Consider the following 27,437-nt stretch of genomic DNA (forward strand, 5'->3'; position numbering starts at 1 on the left):
TCCGTTTATGATATATATATTATACACACACACACTACCATTCAAAAGTTTGGGGTCACTTAGAAATGTCCTTGTTTTCCATGAAAACATACATGAAATTAGTTGCAAAATGAATAGGAAATATAATCAAGACATTGACAAGGTTATAAATAATGATTTTTAATTGAAATAGAGTCCTTCAAACTTTGCTTTCATCAAAGAATCCTCCATTTGCAGCAATCGCAGCCTTGCAGACCTTTGGCATTCTAGTTGTCAAGTTGTTGAGGTAATCTGAAGAGATTTCACCTCATCCTTCCTGAAGCACCTTCCACAAATTGGATTGGCTTGATGGGCACTTCTTACGTACCATACAGTCAAGATGCTCCCACAACAGCTCAATAGGGTTGAGATCCGGTGACTGCAAGCCACTCCATTATAGACATAATACCAGCTGACTGCTTCTTCCCTAAATAGTTCTTGCATAGTTTGGAGCTGTGCTTTGAGTCATTGTCCTGTTGTAGGAGGAAATTGACTCCAATTAAGTGCCGTCCACAGGGTATGGCAATGGCGTCCACAGGGTATGGCAAAATGGAGTGATAGCCTTCCTTCTTCAACATCCCTTTTACCCTGTACAAATCTCTCACTTTACCATATTCAAAGCACCCCCAGACCATCACATTGCCTACACATTGCCTGTGTGTTCTTTTGCCCATCTTAATCTTTTCTTTTTATTGGCCAGTCTGAGATATGGCTTTTTCTTTGCAACTCTGCCTAAAAGGCCAGCATCCCGGAGTCACCTCTTCACTGTTGACGTTGAGACTGGTGTTATGCGGGTACTATTTAATGAAGCTGCCAGTTGAGGACTTGTGAGTCAGCTGTTTTTCAAACTAGATACTACTTGTCCTCTTGCTCAGCTGTGCACCGGGGCCTCCCACTCTTTCTATTCTGATTAGAGACAGTTTGCGCTGTTCTGTGAAAGGAGTAGTAGACAGCGTTGTTTGAGATCTTCAGTGTCTTGGCAATTTCTCGCATGGAATAGCCTTAATTTCTCAGAACAAGAATAGACTGACAAGTTTCAGAAGAAAGTTCTTTGTTTCTGGCCATTTTGAGCCTGTAATCGAACCCACAAATGCTGATACTCCAGATACTGAACTAGTCTAAAGGCCACTTTTATAGCTTCTTTAAATCAGCACAACAGTTTTCAGCTGTGCTAACATAATTGCAAAAGAGTTTTCTAATGATAAATTAGATCAACTTGGATTAGCTAAGACAATGTGCCAGTGGAACACAAGGAGTGATGGTTGCTGATAATGGGCCTCTATACGCCTATGTAGATATTCCATAAAAAATCAGCCAATCTATAATGTTTGGTTAGTCATTTCTGGTAGTTCAATAAATATATGAACACATGTTCCATGTGTCCTTACGACTTCCACAAGGTCCCAATTCTACACACAGAAATATGTTGAGGGTTTGAACAGAACAGAGAAAAAGGCAAATATTAAAATACATCATTTATTACCTTAATAAAATGTCCAAGAAAATTAAACATGAACTGTTTTTGGCAGTTATACATTTACAAAACTGCATTCCAGCATCAAGGGATCCTCTCGGCTTGCAGTGTTCTTGAGTTGAGAATGCGGGTCTGACAAACAAAAACCAAATCAATATCGAATAGCTGATTCGCTGTTCAGTACACATCGTAGCGAAACACTTTACAACTGTATGCAGTTAAGAGCCACTCAGACTCACCTGTTTCTCCACAGGGGTGAGCACGCCCTCTACAGCCACCACCTGGTACTGCCTATGTTTTAGGTTGCCAGGGAACTTCCTCATGCGGCAGACAGCTGTGCTAACAGTGGAGCCATCTTGGCTCAGCAGTTTCCTCACATCTCCTGGTGTACAGCCAGGGTCCAGGAGCAACAGGCACAGGCTGCCATTCTTCTTCTGTTCCACTCCTACTATTGAGCGGCTATGGCCTGAGGATGTCGATAGAAGACATGGAGGAAACACACTCTAAAGCCTTGGTCACACCGCAGGTCTTAATGCCCAAATCAGTTATGTTTTTTAAATCCATTTTGGACTACTGACTTGCAAAACAGTATGTTACAAGTGAGCAAATCAGATGTGTTTGTGTTGAGACATTATTCATTTTCTGACATGGCTACGCTAGTTATCATAGTAACTATGGGTGTGTGCACAGTGGTGTAGGCTGATTGGTGGTAGTGCTCATGCTTCCTATCACTCAGAAGTTATATAGCAAGCTATGGTGGTAACAATGCCTGCCATGGATGTCTCCCCAGTTGCTTTGCATGTTCAAAATCATAATGTAAGAACACTTAAAGCCTCAAAAGGATAAGATGATCCAACTTTCAAATGGAATCTTTTGGCTAGCCACAGCAGTCAACTAGCTAGGTAGGTAGTAGTTTAGCTTTCTAGAACAGTCACTCATTTGTTTTTAAACAATTAACAAGCAAGTTACGACCAGATGTTCTTGTCAAACTGTCAACGGAGTAGCTAGCAAGCAACAAGATATGCCAAATAAGTCTAAAAACCACTTGAGGGCAAATAAATCTGATTTGACCGTTCACATGGCCGGGAATCAGATTTGTATCGGACTTTAAAAACACCTACGAAGGTGGTTTGAAATGTGGCTTGAAATATCAGATTCCATGTGCTTTTTGGCAGTTCCGACTGCAAGAAACAGAACAGATTTGAATCGGATATGCAACTAAATAGGATTTGAGTCACTTCAAACTGCCAATGTGAACAAGGCTTTAGAGATAACGTAGACGTCAGGTGTACACACATACAAAACAAACAAATCTCCCTCAAACACACTAGTACTGAGCGATTAACAACATTTAAGTTATTTTTCAGTTTTGAATCACTAATTGACCGACAGATTAAATTATTTTAATTCCATTTAATTAGTTTTTGTTCTGTGAGCTCGATGTGCAGTTTCTGTAGAGATAAATCAGATCAAGCCCAAACTGTGCGATGTAGTAGTGAGTTGAAGTTTCCAACAGGCCATTTTTAGACATATTTTAGTGCAGAAAACGTGGTAATTAACTATAATGACTATAATCCTTTGCGCACCCACCTACTAGTCCGGTCTGTGTGAAGCACGCGTGATCGAGCGAGATAGAAAGCAGTTGCTTCGAGAGGTATCTCTACCTGAAAATACATGTTCTAAGTGATTGGTAGTTGGTATTCAGCAGTCATGCTTTATTTACTTTGAAGAACGAGTAAAATAGTGATTTTGTCAGACAGCACAGACAGCAGCTCTATAGAGATGAGATGACTTGGAATGAAATAATAAAGTCATTGAATAAAACAAATGTAATATACACAACAACTCAAATATTTTATTAAAGTAAATGTGAATAAGTGATAAGCAGTAATGGGCAGTCACTACCATCATGGGACTTTTGTTTTATTATGTATTGTTACAGCATTCAACCCACAAAATGTATAGTGCATTTAATGTAAAAAATAATAATATCGAAACCCGAAAACCGTGATTATTTTTGAATGATTGAACCAAAACACAACCGACCTCAAAAAGCACTAATCGCTCAGCACTAAACGACACACAAGAAAACATCAAATAGACACACGCCATAAACAAATTCTACATTGGATATCAGTAACCCATCATCAGCTAATCCATCCAATCCACTAAACCCATGTTAAGACTACCTTGGTGCTGGAGGTAGAGGGGCGGCTGTGTGGTCTGCACCACCCGGGGCGGTAGTCTGGCGCCACTGGTGGCAGTCTGAGAGAAGTACTGCTTCACCCAGTCAAAGAGGCGGGGGTGGGTGTCCCCTGGGCCCGTGGGCTGGTGGAAGTCTAGAACACGGGCACTGTGGGGACACAGGTTAGAGGTAACTGACTGAGAACAGAATCCATTTTCAACATGTACATTCTATAGTGACTCTGTGTGTGTACACTGAGTATACCAAACCCATAAGGAAAACCTAATATTGAGGCCCTCCCCTCGTTTTTGCACTCAGAACAGCGTCAATTCGTCAGGGCATGGACTCTACAAGGTTTCAAAAGCGCCCCACAGGGATATTGGCCCATGTTAACTCCAATGCTTCCCACAGTTGTGTCAAGTCGGCTGAATGTCTGGGTAGTGGACCATTCTTGATACACACAGGAAACTGTTGTGCAAGAAAACCCCAGCTGCGTTGCAGTTCTTGACACACACCAGGTGCGCCTGGCACCTACCACCATACCCCGTTCAAGGTCACTTAAATCTTTTGTCTTGCAGATTCACACTCTGAATGGCACACATACACAATCCATGTCAATCATCTCAAGGCTTGAAAATCCTTCTTTAACCTGGCTCCTCCCTTTCATCTACACTGATTAAAGTGGATTTAACAAGTGACATCAATAAGGGATCATAGCTTTCACCTGGATTCACCTGTGTCAGTCCATGTCAAGGAAAAGTAGGTGTTCTTTTAATTTTGTATACTCAGTGTGAGAGTCCATTCAGGTGTATCTAATTCAAATATAGCTGGCTACACAAATGTGTTACGTTCTAATGCGTGTAGTATGTTAACATTCTGTGTGTGACTCTCTGGGCTCTAACCTGACTCTGAGGGAGGTGCAGAGAGCGTAGATCTCTGTAGCTCCTATCCAGGCCTGTGTGCCCTGTAGTCGCTGGTTAAAGTGGGTGGCGCCCTGAGGGTCTAACCCCTCCCGCCACGCCCCCTCTATCAACACCTGCACCTGTGGGATGCTGGGTACTGACCCCTCTGGGAGAGGAGGGAGAGAGAGAGGGGGGCAAGGAAAAGATGCCATGATAGAAGATTTAAGAGAGAAAGTTAGTTTAGGAGATTACATGGTGAAATGGCTTTTTGAGAGGGCTGCATTGAACCGTTTCATTAAGCAATCCAGACAGCTACTGGATTTGAGAGAATGGTAAACAATTGTAGAATGTGATGTTTTGATATACGTGTTTCTGTCTGTGTGTACCTGAGAGACAGGTAGTGTAGGGCTCCATTCTTTGCAGAGAAGACAAGAGCATCTGGAAGTTCCTGTAGCCACATCCCCAGCCCTTATCCCCCTCTGATGAGTAGTAGTGGTCTGTGTCAGCACTCAGCCACACGTGGACACAGTCTCTGGCCTCCCTCTGGTAGTAAACATACAGAGCACCCAGCACACCTGACAGAATGAGAGGAATACAATAAACAAAGAGAATGACAAAGACAGAGAGAAAGAGAGCACTAAGGTGGAGCTGCCATTTAGTTTTTAATCAATTGAAGGAAGACAGTTATTAATGACATACATACCTTGTAGGCTAAATAAAATGTATGCAAAACATTGAGAGATGTAGGTGGTAGATAGACAGCTGTATAAACATAACATGATGTGATCTAAACAACTCAGTTTGAGAACATAGTAAATAATGAGGGAGCTATGTTAGTCAAGATCCGGATAAGAAATTGAATGTCACACACACCCTGCGTTCTGGTCCTGCCATCGTCGACCCCTGAGGCCAGAGCCTCCATCATCTCATCTCTCTTGTTGTGGAAGTGAGCATGCACCATGACACCTCGAGACACGGCTTTCTCCACGGTCCTCTCCATCTGTTTGCGGTAGCCCCCCCTCCCGTTCACACCAAACTGCCTCTAAACACACACACACAGCAAGTGGTCAGGGTGAGGTCACCACCACACTCAGCATACATAAGCAGACACACGTACACTGTAAATCTTGTTGACGTGCAGAAACACAAATAAACCACACACTTCCTACATAAGCCATGTGACAAAGCACAGACGCGTCATATGGTGCATCATGCAGCAAGGTCAAATCCACTACTCCAGTGTTATTATGGTTGTGCTTTATAAGAACCTGCAGCTTCTTGAACTCCTCTGCCTCCCTCTTGGCCTCCTGCTCCTTCCTCCTCTGCTTCTCCTCCTCCTGCAGCCGCCTGGCCAGCCTCAGGTCTGAGCCAGGGCTCACTGCAACACACACAGCAACAGTCACAATTCCCTCTCTCGAATTCACCATGGGAATCAACCCTGTACACACAAAACGGTTGTGAGGACAGCTGCATGTGTGAGCTCAGCGGTATGAGCTGGCAGGTTGTAGAAGTTCCGTTCAGTTCAAACTTTATAGTCCTCAGAGGGAAATTCATAGTTCAAAACCGATCGCAAAGGACAAATTACACATTATATTGCAACTTCAGGAGTTGGCTGGCAATAGAGTGCTTGTGCAAATCAAATATGGGGTATTACACCATTCTCTATCTCTACCGAGACCCTGTTTATGGTAAAATAACAGTCATAACGTTGTTATAACATGGCTACATCTAAGCAGGAAATAAAACGTGTTGGAAGCATAAGTGGGAACTAAATAGATTTCTCATTAACCTTTTATACTCGTACCCATATTCAGGAAGAAAATAGCAGATTTGGGCATTAATAAATGCGTAAATTGGAACGTACTGGCTGTACAGTACATGCTATACATGACATCAGAGCTCTGGCTCTGCGCTTCACAGCACTGTATGGGTTTTGCCTGACAGCAGTTCTGAACTTGAGCATCTCGCCCTACAAGAAGTTGTGCCCATATCTCCCGCTAATTGGGTAACCTTTGCAAATGTTTTGTTGTCCAAGTGAGGGAAATGCTGTAAATTAAAAAGGACTCCATGTATTTTGAAAGATCAGACGTTGAGAATGATAATAAATCTCGCTTTGATGTCATACAAACAAGCCAAACACCTGTGAGTAAATGTGCACTTCCATATCAGAAAACTTGTGTCATATACAGTGTCACCATTTATGATCACTATTTTAAATTTTTAAATGATCACTATTTTTGATGTACAAGATGACTAGGCGTAATATCCTGTGTTGTTCTGAACAGAATGAGCCCATGTTTGTTAATTGTGAGGAAGATTTGCAGAGGCACACGCACCTGAATGCACTCATGACTCATTTCTATGCTCACCAAAATGATGATCTGGTTCTCTGAATTGCATTGTGAAAGCCTATCACTGTAATATTGTATTTTATAACTTGGCTAGTCATGTTGGCAATATAACAGGCTTTGAAATGATGCCCATCTGATCCAGATTGCGATTTATAAATGGACAATTTTGGGATTGTGTAAACAACAACAGTAATTGTGTGATGGCAAGGACGCAGGACTGTGTTCCAAACAAAACAACTACAAGTGTGCTTGCTCTAGTTCCTCAACGGCACAGCTTGGAGAGCTCAAAAAAGCACCTTATAGTTTAAGACTTTTCTTTGAGTCAAAAGTTCCTTGAAATTACTTAGGAACTTAGCACACTTTGGAGAGGTGTGTGGCCACTAGGAGACACCAGTTAGTCCTCTCACTCAAACTATTTATTTTGTCTTACGTTGCACCTATGCCCATATTTTCCAGGAATATTCTTATCATGTTACTGAATGTATCCAGAGTATTTTCAGATTTTGTTATCAACAAATGCAGAAAAAGGTACAGTCAATGTAAAATGCACATACAAACAACAGTGTAATGTTTGGATTCAGTCTTGGGTCAGGTGAACTGTTGTGTCCTCATCTTTGGCAATGATGGGGAAATTATTAGACTAAACTCTTCCCCTTCAATTGCTACCATGGTTTTTCATCTGCTTTTCATATTTCTTCCTTAAGATACACTTTGAATTTAGCCCTATCCCTTTAGGACAACTCCCACAAGTGTAAACATAAAATCCCAATGAAACCTGTGTTCCCATCACATTTGATTGTTTAAATCAAGCCATACCTGCACTAGTGGCTGTGCCATAGTCAAGATGCAGCTCCACATGTTCCTGTAGGGAGTAGCAGTCTCCACACACCACAGAACACAGGGGACACTCATAACTCTTCCCACCTGAGGACGAGGTCAGGGACACACACAGCGGTTAAAAGGGATATCGACGGGGCATTTTTATCTAAATCATTATTCATCCAAGTTATTCTTGTTGAGATAAAACCTCTCTTGCAAGTTCATTTAGCTTTTTGGGGGAATATTAGACCTTCATCGGTAAGACATGGGCAGAGAGAGAGCCTCAACCTCTGTGGATCTGCCATAGGCAGGCTTCTTCCTTTGTTTGGTTGAACTATGTTTGTTCCTATGATGAAAGGAATGAGACGAACCTGAGCTGTTGCTGGATGATGCTGCCTCGGTTGATGATGTGGCCCCCAGGACAGCCTCTGAAAAGACAGATACAGATTATGTCAGAGTCAGAGACTTAACACAATGGATTGGGCCTCATGTTCTTTCTGTGCTGAACTGTGTAGACTCAAGAATGTCATGAGTTTGTACAGTCACAGTGTGTTCTGTGCTGAACTGTGTGGTCTAACTGTAGATCCTGTACCTTCAGCTGGGCTCTCTTCTAGCAAGTGCAATTCAACATGTTCCTGTAGGATGAAGGCGTCGGTGCAGACCAGAGCACACATAGGACAGGAAAACCGCTTCTCTACGACAACAGACACATAGTACATAACAATGAGACACAGGATGATGACAAGACTAATTCAACCCACTCCACACAGCACTTTGATGCCACACAGGAGCAGCTTTGGTAGCAGGTTCATCCTGCCCAGAAGCTCCACAGAGCAGTTCAAAAGGCCATTTCTACCCACAGCAATGAGTCTTTTTAACAAATGACTAATTTATGGTGCCTTCTTAATAGGAATGTTGTTATTGCTTGTTTCCCAGCAGTAGGATAGACAACAGTATTTATCTTAAACTTGTCTCCATCTTTTATGGCTACTAACATGCAGGTGCCTTCTTATGTGTCTTATTATGCATTTTTATCATTGTCTTTGTAATTTGTTAGTGATGCTGAGTGAAAACGATTTCCCAAGTTGGGATCAATAAAGTACTACTCTACTCAAACCAACAGATATCAATCAGTCAGTATAACCAAAGATTATGGATATACTGACAAGATACATGTCTTCCCGCCCTAACGATGGGAGTTGTTGTCCACAAAGCGGCAAGGCAGACTGACTAGCTCCTGCCTATCTTTGCTTTGGATTGGTGGATTATTGTAATCCTTTTTTGTGACGTTAAACGCCTGTATTCAATGGAGAGAGATGCTGCTAGCCTCATCCAATGAATATGCATAGCCATCTCCGAGATAGTGTTTTTTGTGAAGTGACAATGATGTCATGTGTCCTACTTATATCAGTACACTCATAACTTAAGCATTACAAAACTTATATTATAAATAAACCTCATGTAGCAAATAAGCCATTCATTTTATTCTTGGCTAAATTCAACACTCTCTTGCTTTGTGGGCGAAACAACAAAAAACAACACCTGATGGAGGGAGACAGATTCTGATGAGTTGGGCCTCTCTCTTCCACTTCAGTACGACAAACCAACTAGGCCTAATATTAGTCAGTACAAAAAACTAACTGATGAGGTTTACAAAATATTGATGCGATCGACGACTAAAGTGAGGAAGAGCCCACGAGTGCCAGACAGCATGGACTGTTAATGGAATGCATTGACAGTTCATCAATAGGCAATCAATCCAACTATTAGTCCGTATGACAAACCAAATCATATCAGTCAAAATACAAAAAAACAAGTAATATCACACAGTACGACAAACAAACTAATTAGTCAGTACGACAAATTATATCAGTAGGTACAAACAACCAACAAACAACAGTCCATACGACAAACCAACTAACAGTGCGTACGACAAATCATATCTGTCAGTATAAACAACCAGCTAACGTCAGTCAGTGGGACAAACCCAACTAACGTCAGTCAGTGGGACAAACCCAACTAACGTCAGTCAGTGGGACAAACCCAACTAACGTCAGTCAGTGGGACAAACCCAACTAACGTCAGTCAGTGGGACAAACCCAACTAACGTCAGTCAGTGGGACAAACCCAACTAACGTCAGTCAGTGGGACAAACCCAACTAACGGCAGTCAGTGGGACAAACCCAACTAACGGCAGTCAGTGGGACAAACCCAACTAACGGCAGTCAGTGGGACAAACCCAACTAACGCCAGTCAGTGGGACAAACCCAACTAACGCCAGTCAGTGGGACAAACCCAACTAACGCCAGTCAGTGGGACAAACCCAACTAACGCCAGTCAGTGGGACAAACCCAACTAACGCCAGTCAGTGGGACAAACCCAACTAACGCCAGTCAGTGGGACAAACCCAACTAACGCCAGTCAGTGGGACAAACCCAACTAACGCCAGTCAGTGGGACAAACCCAACTAACGTCAGTCAGTGGGACAAACCCAACTAACGTCAGTCAGTGGGACAAACCCAACTAACGTCAGTCAGTGGGACAAACCCAACTAACGTCAGTCAGTGGGACAAACCCAACTAACGTCAGTCAGTGGGACAAACCCAACTAACGCCAGTCAGTGGGACAAACCCAACTAACGCCAGTCAGTGGGACAAACCCAACTAACGCCAGTCAGTGGGACAAACCCAACTAACGTCAGTCAGTGGGACAAACCCAACTAACGTCAGTCAGTGGGACAAACCCAACTAACGCCAGTCAGTGGGACAAACCCAACTAACGCCAGTCAGTGGGACAAACCCAACTAACGCCAGTCAGTGGGACAAACCCAACTAACGCCAGTCAGTGGGACAAACCCAACTAACGCCAGTCAGTGGGACAAACCCAATTAACGCCAGTCAGTGGGACAAACCAACTAACGCCAGTCTGTGGGACAAACCAACTAACGCCAGTCCGTGGGACAAACCAAATAACGCCAGTCAGTGGGACAAACCAACTAACGCCAGTCAGTGGGACAAACCAACTAACGCCAGTCAGTGGGACAAACCCAACTAACGTCAGTCAGTGGGACAAACCCAACTAACGTCAGTCAGTGGGACAAACCCAACTAACGTCAGTCAGTGGGACAAACCCAAATAACGTCAGTCAGTGGGACAAACCCAACTAACGTCAGTCAGTGGGACAAACCCAACTAACGTCAGTCAGTGGGACAAACCCAACTAACGTCAGTCAAGGGGACAAACCCAACTAACGTCAGTCAGTGGGACAAACCCAACTAACGTCAGTCAGTGGGACAAACCCAACTAACGTCAGTCAGTGGGACAAACCCAACTAACGTCAGTCAGTGGGACAAACCAACTAACAACAGTCCGTACTGGCGTCAGTGGGACAAACCCAACTAACGTCAGTCAGTGGGACAAACCCAACTAACGTCAGTCAGTGGGACAAACCCAACTAACGTCAGTCAGTGGGACAAACCCAACTAACGTCAGTCAGTGGGACAAACCCAACTAACGCCAGTCAGTGGGACAAACCCAACTAACGCCAGTCAGTGGGACAAAACAAACTAACGCCGGTCAGTGGGACAAACCAACTAACGCCAGTCAGTGGGACAAAACCAACTAATGCCAGTCAGTGGGACATAACCAACTAACGTCAGTCAGTACAACAAACCAGTAGTAAAGATGTAACAACATGTTGAATAAACAAACATTTCAGACACTAAAATAAACCTTTAGTTGGGGAGGAGAAACGCTTCTGTTTGACTTTGGTGTGCTCTGCGGATCCCACTCCCACAGACTCATCAGCATTACAGTGTCTACTAGTAGGCCTACTGGAGTCCTGAGCTGATCTCAGAAAGCCTGTAGACACTGAAGAGGTGGATACAACAATGGCCACTGCTCGCCCTCCACCGAACTCCCCCCCAGCTTCAGTAATTTGCTCCTTGGACTCCAGTGTGCTATTGGATGTCCTGGGTGAGACAATGGTGTCAAACCTGTTCCCATTGTCTACTCCTCTTTCAGAACCCTCAGACCTAGACAAACCAATGGCTTGTTTGCAGTGATTGTCCACTATGGTGGTAGTGGGAGTAGGACTTGAGCTGGGCCTGACAAGACTGTGACCACCTCTACCCTCTGCTTCTCCGTCATGGCTCTGTTCCCCCATGTCATTCTCCGGGTGGCTCAGGAGGAGATGGGTCTTCATGTCCTCCTCCAACACCAATTCCTCGCCACAGAACTCACACGTCAGCATGGCCAATTGTTTCTGGTGCTCAGCTGGACACTGAAATGAAGATAATTAATGTTATCATAATTTGTCAGTAAATAAATAGGAATAAACAGGAAGGATGTCAATCAAATGTAGACCAATTGTACCCAATAACGAAACAACGCAATTTCCACCTTTGTCAGCCAAGATGCAACAACGCAATTCCCATCTTTGTCAGCCAAGATAGCTAACCAAATTCTAACTCCGCTATCATAGTTAATTCTGAATTTGTCTAGTCAACATGTCAGGCTATGGGCTAAAACGTAACTTCAAAACACGGAGATTGCTAGCTGGCTAACCATCATGTTACTCACCGATTTCAAAAATATGGACGATGTGCCGTACTAATGCTTGACTTATGTGACTACTTTCAAAATACATGTGTTTCTGTTTCACTTTTCATTCATATGCCATCTTAGCAATGCTAGCTAACAACTTGACTTTACTGGCCCAGTTGGCTTCTCCTCCTTCAGTTTGAGCTGATGGATTTGACGTCACTGGTTGTTGATCCAAGGAGGGTTACTGGGAAATTTTAAGCGATACAAGACGCCATATTGCTCTCAGCTGGACTCGGGAGTTTGCGTGAAGGAAATAATAATACCTAGCTACACCTAGGCGTTTCTGACATTATTCATCTTAAATGGGTAAGATCAATACAATCTTCACAACCTTTTTATTGTTGTTTTCTTTTTTTATCACGAATTATCTGGCAATTTGGCATGACGATGGTTGCTAAACAAGAAAGACCGGAGAGGGGTGTGAAGGAGCTAGTTAGCTAGCTAACGATGTAGGGAGCTATCTAGCTTGCTAACGCTAGCTGTGTTATTAGCAAGCTCAATCTTAAAAATCTGTGATTTGGGTCTAATGGCAGTTTTAGCTACCATTGCCTATTATAATTGGTTTTACATTTGATTTAAGTATTTTTTTTGCTAACGATACGAATACGGTAGAATGTTTTTGAACACCATGTAATTTAATTAACACGAATAATGTATTAGCTAGGTAGCCAGCTTGCTACTACTAGTTGCTGTGTGCTAGGCCAGTGGCTCCCAACCTTTTTGGGTTACTGTACCACCAACTGAATTTTGCTCTGCCCGGAGTACCCCTGAAGTACCACCTCATGTGCATTTTACCAGTAAGCCTAAGGTCTCGTGAGCTTTCTCAAGTACCCCCTGTGGATAGGCCAGGTACCCCTCCCTAGGCCAGGGGTCCTACTAGGTAGTACCGCTGGTTTGGAACCACTGTACTAGGCCGTACTGTACTACTAGCTAGAGAGGAACCCGGTTTCTTGCGATTGGAGATATCCAGCCTGGAAGACCACTGATTCCCCCAGAAAATACAACAAGCAATGTCAAAGTGACGCTGTCAGCAAGACCGTGGTTAATGTTAGCTAACATTCATTATCTAGCTCATAGCTAGCTGGTGTGCTTGTCATCTTTATCTAGCGAACTAGGAATGGCATTCTTTGACTCACTAGCTAACACAAAGATTACTAACAGCTGATGACAGCGAGCGAGAAACATTTGGTATTGTTACTTTGATCACCAGTCTTCTTCATCAGCTGTCAAACTGTCACCCCAACTGCTGTTTTCGCACATGGCAGGGTTTGTGTTCAAATCCCCTTTTGGCCAACAAATCCAAAATTCACATCGAGAGTGATTTTTTATTTATTTGATTTTCCATTATGTTAACAACAACATTAGCTAGCTAGTCAAGTTTGGCTGGTTGTGGCTGCGGTGAATTCACAAGTTTGTATATTTGATCATTCAGTATAAAGTTATGTTTATCCTTATTTCCCCAGACGAGATGGCAAGCCCAGGGAATGACCGAATGAAGAGTTACAAGAACAAAGCGCTGAACCCACAGGAGATGCGCCGGAGGAGAGAGGAGGAGGGGATCCAACTCCGCAAACAGAAGAGAGAAGAGCAGGTAGGGTGCTTCTAGTTCTTACGCCTGGACCACTGAATCAGCTACTCTCCATTCTGTGGAGACAACCCTAATCTCATCCAATTTGACCATGTAAATGCCTTTTGAATGGTAAATCTTCTCCAGATATGAGTAAATTTTTTATTCACCTGTTATAGTTGTCTTTGGTTTGTTTGGGTTGTAGTGAGTCAGTGTCCTACTAACACTTACCTCTCCCTCTTCCCCCAGCTGTTCAAGAGGAGGAATGTGTGTGTGCCCTCGGGCGACGAGTCCATGTTGGAATGCCCTGTCCAGGACCCCGACATCAGCTCCACTGCACCAGTCTCAGGTGTAAGTGACCATTACTCCAATTGTCCCATTGTCTTGCTCTCATGGTCTACACTCTGCACCGAAGGACTAGTTACCTGTTGAAAGACAATGCCATTACTCCATAAAATAAGTACAAATAATTTTTTGGGAAACAGAAGATTCTGAAACCCATGGTTAGTTAAGTCTTTGCTCTCCAGTATCCAAAAAAGACAAGAGTTTTTGGTTTTCAAATCAATCTGTGATTAAAGCTAGATGAAGGTCATTAGACCTAAGTGCACTTTACGTGATAAACCGGTCACGTGTAGCACTACATCGCTTCCTCTGCATTGTGTGTATAGTGTCAGAGTACATGGTTTTGTAAGTCATTCACATCTTTATGTATGTTGACTTGTGTGTGTGTGTAGGAAGGAGTCATAACTCCAGACATGATCCAGATGATCTTCTCTGAGGATCCAGACCAGCAGCTGATCGCCACACAGAAATTCAGGAAGTTACTCTCCAAAGGTCTGTGTGAATCATGCAATTCATAACACCCCAATGCAGGGCTCATGCCACCTGTATTATTTAGGATATATCTCCATTGGGACCCAATTCCCTATTTAGTGCACTACTTTTGAGCAGGACCCACTATATAGGGAATAGGGTTCCGTTTGGGACGGGACATAGTTTGGTCTTGTGTAGTATGTTTTCTCAACAACAAAGATGGATTGTTCGTGCCAAATGTCTGCAAGTAATGCCTTTGTTGGACCTGATGCTATTCCCTCAACACCGTATTGGAGTGTTTTAGCATCACACGTTTTCAGCCATGAACCATGATGTTTTTAAGCTAGTCGTGTGATGTTATTGTCATGCTCTCTTCTCTCTCCTTATCAGAGCCCAACCCTCCCATCGATGAGGTCATTCTCACCCCAGGGGTCGTCAATAAGTTTGTGGAGTTTCTCAAGAGGAGTGAGAACTGCACTCTTCAGGTTGGTCAGGTGGCTGGGTCTCTGTCTGTCCGTTAGTTGGATGTGCTGGGAATTCTTGGTTTGGTGTGTTAGAAATCAACAAATGTATTCACTACACAAAATGACACTAACAGAAAGCTGTTGGAATATATGAAATTAAGTCAGATTCTGTAATATTATATCACATCCTGTTGGCATTAGTCAGTCTGCATGACATCTGCATTGTATTGCTCCCTGTCAAAAGACTAGTGAACTTTCCTCTGCCCCTTTATGACACTCAGTCAATCGTAACTCTTCAGCCTTTGTATCTATCTTGTACTATGCTCCCCATGTGACCATGGTGTGAAATGTGTGTGTGACACAGTTTGAGGCAGCCTGGGCCCTGACCAACATTGCCTCTGGGACCTTCCTGCACACCAAGGTGGTTATTGAGATGGGAGCCGTGCCCATCTTCATCGAGCTGCTCAACTCGGACTACGAGGACGTCCAGGAGCAGGTGACTGAACAGCCTGGGAGGGGGGCTGAAGCCCTGGGGAAGAGTTGTAGCATGATGGGACACTAACACATGGGTCACAGGGATGTCTAGCAGGAGTGGGAATAAGATGTCATGGGATTTGTCCTGCCAAGAAGATCCTATCTGAATAGTAAACCAGCTATTTTTGCATTCCCTAAATATAAATGCTATGACTGCATTCTGATTCTCTACCCTTCTCCCTGAAGTTATCTCTTATTCACTCCCCTTTCATGGGTTTTAACATAGCCAAATACTAAGCGATCCCAGCCCGATATGGTCTTAGCTGTGCGGTTATGTAGCAGTATATGGTATGGCCCTCCAAGCCCAGCTCTATATGGTGCTGATGTTTGTGTGTAAATATAGCCTAGCTGCAGCACTGTATAATATGGCTCCTAGCTGCATGCAATATAGCTGCAATATGCACGGCTGCTGGTTTAGAGGTGACGAGTGATTGGTGTATTTCAGGCCGTGTGGGCCCTGGGGAACATCGCCGGGGACAACGCAGAGTGCAGAGACTACGTTCTCAACTGTGGCATCCTGCCCTCCCTACAACAGTATGTGTGTGTGCGAGCTTGGTTTTATCAGTCTGTAGGCCCATGTTGTTTTAACAAGGAGAAGTAGAGTTTCATACCATTACCTAATACATTGTATAATCAGATTAGTCAGGTTTAACAGTTTAATTGCGGTCAGAGAAACAAGGTGTACTGAGAACTGTTCTTTCCCCCCGCAGGCTGCTGGCTAAATCCAACCGTCTCACCACAACTAGGAATGCTGTATGGGCTCTGTCTAACCTGTGTAGAGGGAAGAACCCCCCCCCTGACTTCACCAAGGTAATGGGGTCTATTCCCACATTGCCCAATCAGAGGACAGTTCTAACAGTCCAACAGATCTCTCCTGTCAAATGCACAAACCACTCTGGGATTTTGACTAATTTCTCTCAAAGCCATTCTCTTAGCAAAACCATTATCCCTCTTTCTGTCTTTCTTCCTCCCCCTTGCTCTTTTCTTCTTTGCTCTCTCTCTCTCCTCCTCCCCCAGGTGTCTCCCTGTCTGAGTGTGCTGTCCAGGCTGCTGTTCAGTAGTGACCCAGATGTGTTGGCTGATGCCTGCTGGGCCCTCTCTTACCTGTCTGACGGACCCAATGACAAGATACAGACCGTCATCGACTCTGGGGTCTGCCGCAGACTGGTGGAGCTACTCATGTAAGTACTACTAGACACACACACACAAGAAATTTAGATGTTGGTGCACACTGACTGTGGTGTTTTTGGTCTTTCCCAGGCACAGTGACTATAAGGTGGTCTCTCCCGCGCTGCGTGCTGTGGGAAACATAGTGACAGGCGATGACATTCAGACTCAGGTAGAACTAGTTTATTTTCTTGCTACCTCCCAATGGCTTTGTCTCTCTTCACCCTGATGTGTGTGGAGTTTTGATCCTTCACATGGTCGTGTGTGTGGACTGGTGTGTAATCTTCACTGTGTGTGGATTGTTCCAGGTGATTCTGAACTGCTCGGCATTGCCATGCCTATTACACCTGCTCAGTAGTCCCAAGGAGTCCATCAAGAAGGAGGCCTGCTGGACTGTGTCTAACATTACAGCTGGAAACAGAGCACAGATCCAGGTGTGTGTGTACCTGTGCTTGATGGTAGCACGTTGTAGAGGTCGACCGATTTAATCGGAATGGCTGATTTAATTAGGGCCGATTTCAAGTTTTCATAACAATCGGAAATCGGTATTTTGGACGCCGATTTAATTAATAAATAAGTATTTTATTTTTCTACCTTTTTATTTAACTAGGCAAGTCAGTTAAGAACACATTCTTATTTTCAATGACGGCGTAGGAACGGTGGGTTAACGACAGATTTTCACCTTGTCAGCTTGGGGAACCAATCTTGCAACCTTACAGTTAACTAGTCCAATGCAATAATGACCTGCCTCTCTCTCGTTGCACTCCACAAGGAGACTGCCTGTTACGCGAATGCAGTAAGCCAAGGTAAATTGCTAGCTAGCATTAAACTTATCTTCTAAAAAAACAATCAATCATAATCACTAGTTAACTACACATGGTTGATGATATTACTAGATATTATCTAGCGTGTCCTGCATATAATGTGACTGAGCATACAAGTATCTGACTGAGAAGTGGTAGGCAGAAGCAGGCGCGTAAACATTCATTCAAACAGCACTTTTGTGCGTTTTACCAGCAGCTCTTCGTTGTGCGTCAAGCATTGCGCTGTTTATGACTTCAAGCCTATCAACTCCCGAGATTAGGCTGGTGTAACCGAAGTGAAATGGCTAGCTAGTTAGCGCGCGCTAATAGCGTTTCAAACGTCATTCGCTCTGAGCCTTCTAGTAGTTGTTCCCCTTGCTCTGCATGGGTAATGCTGCTTCGATGGTGGCTATTGTGTTGCTGGTTTGAGCCCAGGGAGGAGCGAGGAGAGGGACGGAAGCTATATTGTTACACTGGCAATGCTAAAGTGCCTATAAGAACATCTAATAGGCAAAGGTTAATGAAACACAAACGGTATAGAGGGAAATAGTCCTATAATTCCTATAATAACTACAACCTAAAACTTCTTACCTGGGAATATTGAAGACTCATGTTAAAAGGAACCACCAGCTTTCATATGTTCTCATGTTCTGAGCAAGGAACTGAAACGTTAGCTTTCTTACATAGCACATATTGCACTTTTACTTTCTTCTCCAATACTTTGTTTTTACATTATTTAAACCAAATTGAACATGTTTCATTATTTACTTAAGGCTACATTTATTTTATTGATGTATTATATTAAGTTAAAGTAAGTATTCATTCAGTATTGTTGTAATTGTCAATATTACAAATAATTTTTTATAAATCATCCGATTAATCGGTATCGGCTTTTTTGGTCCTCCAATAATCGGTATCGGCGTTGAAAAATCATAATCGGTCGACCTCTAGAACGTTGTTTTAAGTAGTTGTCTGAAGGATTTTATCACTGAGTGTACAAAATATTAAACACCTTCCTAATTTTGAGTTGCATCCCCTTTTGCCCTCAGAACAGCTGTAATTCGTCAGGGCATGCACGCTACACGGTGTCGAAAGCGTTCCACAGGGATGTTGGCCCATGTTGACTCCATTGCTTCACACGGTTGTGTAAAGTTATCTGCATCTCCTTTGGGTATTGGACCATCCTTGATACACACAGGAAACTGTTCAGTGTGAAAAACCCAGCAGTGTTGCAGTTGTTGACACACACCGGTGTGCCTGGAACCTACTACCATACCCTGTTCAAAGGAACTTCTTTTGTCTTGCCCATTCACCCTCTGAATGGCACCGATGCTCAATCCAGGACTCAAGGCTTAAAAATCCATCTTTAACCTGTCTCCTCCCCTTCATCTACACTGATTGAAGTGGATATAACTAGTAACATCAATAAGGGATCATAGCTTTCACCTGGTCAGTCTGTTATGGAAAGAGCAGGTGTTCATAATATTTTGTACACTCTGTAGGTCATTATTGCTAAAATGTCACAAGGTGCAGAGTGTTCAATTTGCCTCCTGGGGGGCAAGTAGACTGCGAGCTCTGCTAAAACCATTGACAACTACATGCTGTTTTCAATGGATTGTTAAATAAATGTTAACTATTTGGTTGTAATATCATCCTCTTAATGGTGGCCTATATTGAGAGATATCGGGAGGTTACCCTCACGTATCTGAAATTACATGACCAATTGATGTTTACTTATCATGACAAGCATGGTTACTTGTTTAACTCCGAGCTAAATGTGGAATAATCTGAACTGTGTAGTTCTGACTATGCTCTTCATGAGGTTAAGATATTTTAAACGGCATGAAAACGGCATGTAGTTGTCAATGGTTTTAGAGGAGCTGGGGGTCTCCTTGACCCCCAGCAGGCAAATCGAACACTGCACCTTATTGTGATGTTTTATTGACAACAACCTATTTGTGTGTGTGTGTATAATGTCATCTCACTGTTCTATCTCTCTATCTTGGTCAGACGGTGATAGATGCCAACATCTTCCCAGTGCTGATAGAGATTCTTCAGAAGGCAGAGTTCCGCACCAGGAAGGAAGCAGCGTGGGCTATAACCAACGCTACCTCTGGGGGCACTCCTGAGCAGATCAGGTAATAACGCGCATCAAATTATTAAATAGAACCGGAGCATCATTTTGGAGACTCACTGCTTACGCCAAGAATTCATGAAATTAATGGGAGTAGTTTCATGCTCGGCATAAGTTTTGTCCCAGTGTAGTAGACCTGTATCTCTGCTAAACCAAATGAGCAAATGTGAATAAATGTCAATCTAACACTGTCTTGCTGTCCCTGTAGGTACCTGGTTAGTCTGAACACCATCAAGCCCATGTGTGACCTGCTGACAGTGATGGACAGTAAGATAGTGCAGGTGTCACTGAACGGCCTGGAGAACATCCTGAGACTGGGAGAGCAGGAGGCCAAGCAGAACGGCACCGGCATCAATCCTTACTGTGCCCTCATAGAGGAAGCCTATGGTATGTTTTTTACACACACACACAACATAAGAGAATGGGACAGGAATCAACCCATAGATGTACGCTCAATTCTGTTTCTCCACCTTCTCCCTGAAATAGCAAATGTCTCATGGATTTATAAGGAATGCACTGACGTAAGGAGGGAGAGGGAACGATTGCACTCTTCAGGGAGAAGGAGAAATGTTATTAGGCTATGGATAATCACTTAGCCAGTGGAATGCACACTGTTCCACTAGATGGCAGTAGATATGTTGCTGTGAAGTGAATAGTGTACTCTGTAGTTATCTAATAAGTTGCAAGGACACATGCTGCCAAATTTAAACAGCCATTAGTTAGTGATTATGACTCAGTATTGTCATGTGAGTCACTAAGGCCTAATATTAATTTGTGTGCGTGTGTGTCCACTGGCTTTTCTTACTAGCACTGATTTTAGCTGATGTCTGCTTTATTGAGGAAAGTTGTATTTGTGATGACTGTGTGGATGTCATACCTACCTTCGTTGAATGCACTGACTGTAAGTTGCTCTGGATAATAACATCTGCTAAATGTAAAAATGTCCACGACAGGTCTGGACAAGATAGAGTTCCTGCAGAGCCATGAGAATCAGGAGATCTACCAGAAGGCTTTTGACCTGATCGAGCATTACTTTGGTGTGGAGGAGGAGGACGCTAGCATCGCCCCGCAGGTGGACCAGAACCAAGGCCAGTTTATCTTCCAGCAGCAAGACGGGCCCATGGAGGGCTTCCAGCTCTAACCACACCTTGACCTTTGACCTTCACCCCTCTGAGTATCTACTACTATCACCCCAGAGAGTCCAGTCTCCATAGGGCTGTTTTAGACCTGAACTGATGACACTACCCCATCTCTCCTCTCTCACTGGACCCACCTGCTCCACCTCTCTCCAAATCTTCCTCCACACCACCCTATCTGGAAAGAGCGAGCATGAGAGAGAGAGACTGACTGAAAGACTGACTGAGGACAGCTCATTCTTAGTGTTTGAGACTTCCTGCAGCTGTATGAATATGAAAGAAAGAGTTGGCTGATATTTTGTCTTGCTCCCTAAAATGTTTCTATTTTATCATTTTCATTTTATCATTATTTCCTGTGATATTATTATAATACATTATTATTATTACGACACTGGTGTCTCAATCGTCCTCCATATCTCCTTTTTAAATGTGAAATGACCTCTTCAGTCTTCAAAAATAAAACAAAAGATATGAACACATGAAGCATTTGACTGAAGATTCTCTGGATTTCACCAGATAGTCCAAACTAGTGTCCTGAAGAGGTTTAGTGACTGTATCAGCTCATTTCCTCACTTGTACCCTTTGACCAGAGCTGAGAGAACAGTAGGCTACTGACAGCCTACTGTTTTCATTGGGAGGATGTACATTGTGTCAAGATGATAATGTGTGTATCCCAGTGACATAGTATTTAAGTTGGAAAGCAACTGCACATCTTTCTCTGGGGTCTCTCTTCAATGTTGAAATGGACTATGGTTGACATGGAGATTCCTAATCTTATTTATTCCGTTGAAATGTCTTTCTGCTCATTTTTGAGAGAAAGATGGTCAAAAACTGTCATTATCTTCTCTCCACTCCTTGGCCCTGGCTGCAATATTAACGTTAGAATAACATCAGGACACCAGTTGCATCGAACTGACCGCAGTAATGTAGATGCATTGTGTAGGGCAGCACTGCATGTAACTTGCTGCATTAGTCAAAGCGTTTAGCCAGGCTTATGCTTATCTATAACAATGTTACGGTAGGATTGACACAACGTTAGGGTGACGTTGAGGAGTGTTCTGCTTGTGTGAGTGCTCCTTATTGAAGCGCCGCCAGACGGGTTAGGTTCAGTGACTAGCGTCTGTCGTGTGATGCAGTGTCTGTAACAATCTCCAGGTGAATAAAAACACAGGCTCTCAGAGTTCTTTTGTAGTTGTTTTTTCTTTCATCTCCATGAGTTATTATGTCATGACTTATTTGTTTTTGCTGCAGTGTTTTTGTTTAATTGTTGGTGGTTTACTTTGCATTGGACTTAACGCTATTGGACGTTGATAGAAAATGCTCAGTTGAACTCTAGTGCTTTGTATATTATATATACATGTAAGAAATGATATAGGGGAAATAAATTCCTACTAATTGGAAGGGGTGATTTATTGCAGTACAATGTGTTTTCTGACTGAGATGCAGTAGTGTTGTACTTATGGTTGAGTCTTTGCACACTTACCTGTTGCTGCTTTATTCTGATCTTCTGTTGGTCATGTGTTTGTCTCCCCTGGTTCCCCTCACCTTTTAGAACAGCTTCTAGAACATGGATTGTTTAGAACGGCTTCCAGAACATATTTTGAACATTTTTTTATTTTTTTTTAATACATTTTTTATATGAACTCTTGATTGGTGGAGGGAACCCAACCAGGCTATACTGAACTGCTGAGCCTTTATGTATGTGTGTGTGTGTGTGACTACAAGCACAGTATTTCAGCATTCTACTTTTCTTTTAGTTTTAAACTCATCACTCCTGAAACCTGGCTATTTACTTTTGGCATGTTATGTTTTTGAAAATTGTAGATGCTGTATACATTTTGAGTACCATATTAATTGATCCTAGGACTTGGAAATTATATATTTACGTGAGATGGAAACAGTTTGTAGTGCTACATTTTGTCATGCACATTAAAAATTGTATAGTTTTCTAGTATTTCTCATGTTTGTACGATTGGATGATATTATTTTTGTTTTAGGTTGATTTATTTCTCCCTCATTTGGGAATAGTTTTGTTTTGGTTTTGAAACCGAGGCTATAAGGACTGCTGTGGTATGTCCAGAATCCTCTAGTTTAGGTGGTTACCATATCATGCTGCCGTTGTGGTTCTGTTTACTTTAACCCAATGGACCACAGAGGGTTGTGTGTGTGAAGCTGGACTCAACAGCTCCTCTCTGTGTTACTCATGGAGCTGTTATCTGGCTCTCTTTTGAAGGGTTAATGTGGACTGTAAAATAATGAAGAATAAATAAATACAATTAAATTATCTGTTACACAAGGCCTCTTTTCGGCTGGAATATTGGGGATTTTTTCTTCGATTATGGTTTTAACGGAACTTATCTGTTCAACTCTTATGAATGAAACACACACACACACAACCTTACAATAGACCTTGTCTAGCCTGTTACAGTTCCTAAGGGGGACTATTAGTGACTCTGACTGCAGCTGATTTTAGAAGACTGGTCCTGTTATCAGAGCTTCTTTGAGGTAACAGTGCATACGCTACATGGGGCATTAGTCCTATGTGTGACTGCTGGAGGTACAATGCCATCAGAAAGTATTTACACCCCTTGACGTGTTACACACTGAATTAAAAATAGATTAAATACCCCATAATGTCTAAGTGGAATTATGTTTTTAGAAATGTTTACAAATTAAGAATGAAAATCTGAAATGTCTTGAGTCATTGACTATTCAACCCCTTTAGTTCTGGCAGGCCTAAATAAGTTCAGGAGTAAATGTTGCCTAAGTCACAAGCATGGGCTCACTCTGTGTGAAATATTAGTGTTTAAAACCTGTCTAGGACATACATCCCGCTAGGGGAACGTTTGGCCGGAAATTGCCTGATATGTCATTATTAAAAGTAGGGGGGTAGCCTTAACAGGTTTTAACAGGATTTGTTCATCACTACCGTATATCTATACCCCACACATACAGTTGAAGTCAGAAGTTTTACATACACCTTAGCCAAATACATTTAAACTCAGTTTTTCACAATTGCTGACATTTAATCCTAGTAAGAATTCCCTGTTTTAGGTCAGTTAAGATCACCACTTTATTTTAAGAACGTGAAATGTCAGAATAATAGTAGAGAGAATTGTGTATTTCAGCTTTTATTTCTTTCATCACATTCCCAGTGGGACAGAAGTTTACATTTGGCCCATTCCTCCTGACAGCTGGTGTAACTGAGTCAGGTTTGTAGGCCTCGCTCGCACACGCTTTTTCAGTTCTGCCCACACATTTTCTATGGGATTCAGGTCAGGGCTTTGTGATGGCCACTCTAATACCTTGACTTTGTTGTCTTTAAGCCATTTTGTCACAACTTTGGAAGTATGCTTGGGGTCATTGTCCATTTGGAAGAACCATTTGCGACCAAGATTTAATTTCCTGACTGATGTCTTGAGATGTTGCTTCAATATATCCACATAATGTTACTCTCATGATGCCATCTATTTTGTGAAGCGCACCAGTCCCTCCTGCAGCAAAACACCCCCACAACATGATGCTGCCACCCCCGTGCTTCACGGTTGGGATTGTGTTCTTTGGCTTGCAAACCAATTGCAAACCAATTATCTATCTGTAAACAATTGTTGGAGAAATTACTTGTGTCATGCACAAAGTAGATGTCCTAACCTACTTGCCAAAACTATAGTTTGTTAACAAGAAATTAGTGGAGTGGTTGAAAAACAAGTTTTAATGACTCCAACCTAAGTGTATGTAAACTTCTGACTTCAACTGTACAATTATCTGTAAGGTCCCTCAGTCTAGCAGTGTATTTCAAACACAGATGAAACCTCAAAGACCAATGAGGTTTTCCAATGCCTTGCAAAGAACAGCACCTATTGGTAGATGGGTAAAATTATTAAGTTATTAATTACACTTTGGGTGGTTTATCAATACACCCAGTCACTACAAAGATATAAACATCCTTCCTAACTCAGTTGCCAGAGATGAAGGAACCTCTCAGGCCAATGGTGACTTTGAAATAGTTACAAAGTTTAATGGCTGTTATAGGAGAAAACTGAGGATCAACAACTTTGTAGCTACTCAACAATACTCACCTAAATGACAGAGTGAAAAGAAGGAAGCTTGTACAGGATACACATATTCCAAAACATGCATCCTGTTTGCAATAAGGCACTAAAGTAAAACAAAACAAAAATTGCAAAGAAATTAACTTTGCCCTTCATACAAAGCGTTATGTTTGGGGCACATCCAACACAACACATCACATCACTAAATACCACTCTTCGTATTTTCAAGGTGGTTGTGGTTGTGGTTGCATCATAATGCATCATTATGGGTATGCTTGTCATTGGCAATGACTAGGGAATTTTTTTGTTGATAAAAATAAACAGAATAGAGCTAAGCACAGGCAAATTCCTAGATAAAAAAAAACTGGTTTAGTCTGCTTTCCAACAGACACTGGGAGAAAAATTCACAATTCAGCAGGACAATAACCTAAAACAGAAGGCCAAATATACACTGGAGTTGCTTACCGACATTGAATGTTCCTGAGAGGCCCAGTTACAGTTTTAACTTAAATTGCCTTGGGAATCTACGGTAAGACTTGAAAATAGCTGACTAGCAATGATCAACAACCAACTTGACAGAGCTTGAATAATTTAAAAAGAATAATGTGCAAATATTGTATAATCCAGGTGTTTAAAGCTGTCAGAGACTTACCCCAAAAAACTCAGGTGATTCTAACATGTATTGACTCAGGGTTGTGAATACTTATGTAAATTAGATACTTTTATCCATTTTGAATTCAAGCTGTGACACATAAAAATGTGGAATAAGTCAAGGGGTATGAATACTTTGTGAAGGCACGTTTACCTCCTGACACTTTCTGTACGTGGGCACTGTATATGCAGCTGATCCAGTTCCACCCCCAGCTGATTCAAATGATCAACTAATCATCAATCTTTGATAATTTGAATCAGCTGTTTAGTGTTAGGGCAAAAAACAAAATTAACATTCCCCTTGGGGTCCCGAGGATCGAGTTTGGGAAACGCTGACCTAAGCCAACCTCAGTGTGATCACAAGAAGAAACTAGTAGGAGTCTACCTGAGTGCGTCATACATGACTGGAGGCATCTACTGTAAAACAACAATGACAACTTCACTTCACACCACTGTTTACCACAGGTTGACAGACAGACTCTGCGTCTCAAAATTGGTCCTATCAAAGGAAACGGTTGTTTATTGTATTTAAAAAAAAAAGTCACATCATGATAGCAGTTCTACAGAGTTTGCATATGTTGCCCTGTAGTTCTAACTGTTGTGTTGCACACAAAAAAACAACTGTAAACAGTTTAATACTACATTTTGTCAAGCACATCAAAAAAGGTGTATAGTTTTCTAATATTTCTCATGTTTGTACGATTGGGTGATGTGTATTTTGTAATGTTTAAGGCTGATTTATTTCTCCCCCATTTGGGAATCATTTTGTGTTTTCGTTTTGGCTTTGATACAGAGGCTATAAGGACTTCTGGGATATGCTGTCCAGAATCCCTTAGTTTAGGTGATTACCATAACATGCCACCATTGTGGTTCTGTTTCCTTTATGCCATTGGACCATAAAGGGCTGTGTGTGAAGCTGGACTTAACATATCCTCTCTGTGTTACTCTTGGAGCTGTTGTCTGGATCTTCTATAAGGGGTTAATGTTGACTTGACTATAAAATAATGAAAAATAAATACGTAAAATGATCTGATACACAATGCCTCTTGTCAGACGGAATTTAGTGGATTTTGTCTACAGACACACCTGTCTCTTCTTCTGCACAAAAGCAATGATGGTTTCGTCAGAACTTGTTCAATTCCTATGAAATACACACACACCTACAGACACTTTCTGTATGTGGGTGCTGTCTATGCAGCTGATCCAGTTCCACCCCCCAGCCATTTCCCTTAACTCAACCTCAGTGTGATCACGAGAAGTAACTGGTAGGAGTCTACATGAGAGTGTCATACGTCACAGGACTGTAGACAACCACTGTAAAACAACTACGAGAACTATACCGCGTCTCTGAATTTGTCCCATCAAAGGAAACTGTGTTGTTTATTGTATTTTTATGTGTGACAGTGGAAGCATATTTTTTGTTCACATCATGATAGCAGGTCTACAGAGCTTGCATATTTTGCCTTGCTGTTCTAACTGTTGTGATCCACACAAAAAAAACACCTAAACTATCCCTATTCATAACACATTGTCACCTTTTCTCACAAACAAGTTGATTAGCAATCCAGAATTAGGATTGCTGTCATAGAATAGTAAAGTATAAACACTCCCACCAGTTAAAGCTGACTCTTCCTGCTCACGGGCGATTATTTCCTTAGTGTCAGTGACTATGCATTCTAAGAGAAGAATTCCATCCACATCCTGTTTCGGTGTATTATTTGTCCAATGTTAGTTAACCGGAATTGAGATGGGTTTGAAGTGTG

At 42.3% G+C, this 27,437-nt stretch overlaps 2 protein-coding genes across 6 annotated transcripts; one reads left to right on the plus strand and one right to left on the minus strand.

Moving 5' to 3' along the window:
- Positions 1–1,478: 1,478 nt before the first annotated feature.
- On the minus strand, positions 1,479–12,492 carry LOC109907653 (zinc finger-containing ubiquitin peptidase 1-like). 5 transcript variants are annotated; one of them, XM_031787576.1, is made up of 12 exons: positions 12,330–12,492; positions 11,880–12,030; positions 8,342–8,443; positions 8,121–8,177; positions 7,747–7,854; positions 5,848–5,957; positions 5,453–5,621; positions 4,966–5,154; positions 4,580–4,745; positions 3,682–3,845; positions 1,732–1,958; positions 1,479–1,624 (listed from the first exon to the last, which is right to left on the minus strand). In XM_031787576.1, the coding sequence occupies exons 2-12, from the start codon at positions 11,998–12,000 to the stop codon at positions 1,577–1,579; spliced, it is 1,461 nt and encodes a 486-aa protein (XP_031643436.1). In that variant the 5' UTR covers positions 12,001–12,030; positions 12,330–12,492; the 3' UTR covers positions 1,479–1,576. The 5 variants fall into 5 exon arrangements, with proteins under 5 accessions (XP_031643436.1, XP_031643432.1, XP_031643447.1 ...); XM_031787572.1 differs by having other exon boundaries at positions 11,481–12,030; positions 12,330–12,491; XM_031787587.1 differs by having other exon boundaries at positions 11,991–12,030; positions 12,330–12,490.
- On the plus strand, positions 12,491–22,925 carry LOC109907645 (importin subunit alpha-6). The gene is made up of 14 exons (XM_020505738.2): positions 12,491–12,659; positions 13,817–13,944; positions 14,170–14,271; positions 14,655–14,754; positions 15,124–15,218; positions 15,562–15,693; positions 16,177–16,265; positions 16,442–16,541; positions 16,749–16,912; positions 16,992–17,070; positions 17,207–17,332; positions 19,712–19,839; positions 20,044–20,222; positions 20,789–22,925. Exons 1-14 carry the CDS (start codon positions 12,656–12,658, stop codon positions 20,974–20,976), a joined length of 1,614 nt encoding a protein of 537 aa, XP_020361327.1. The 5' UTR covers positions 12,491–12,655; the 3' UTR covers positions 20,977–22,925.
- Positions 22,926–27,437: the final 4,512 nt, after the last annotated feature.

Source organism: Oncorhynchus kisutch, linkage group LG2, assembly GCF_002021735.2.
Source record: "Oncorhynchus kisutch isolate 150728-3 linkage group LG2, Okis_V2, whole genome shotgun sequence".
NCBI classification, from domain to species: domain Eukaryota; kingdom Metazoa; phylum Chordata; class Actinopteri; order Salmoniformes; family Salmonidae; genus Oncorhynchus; species Oncorhynchus kisutch.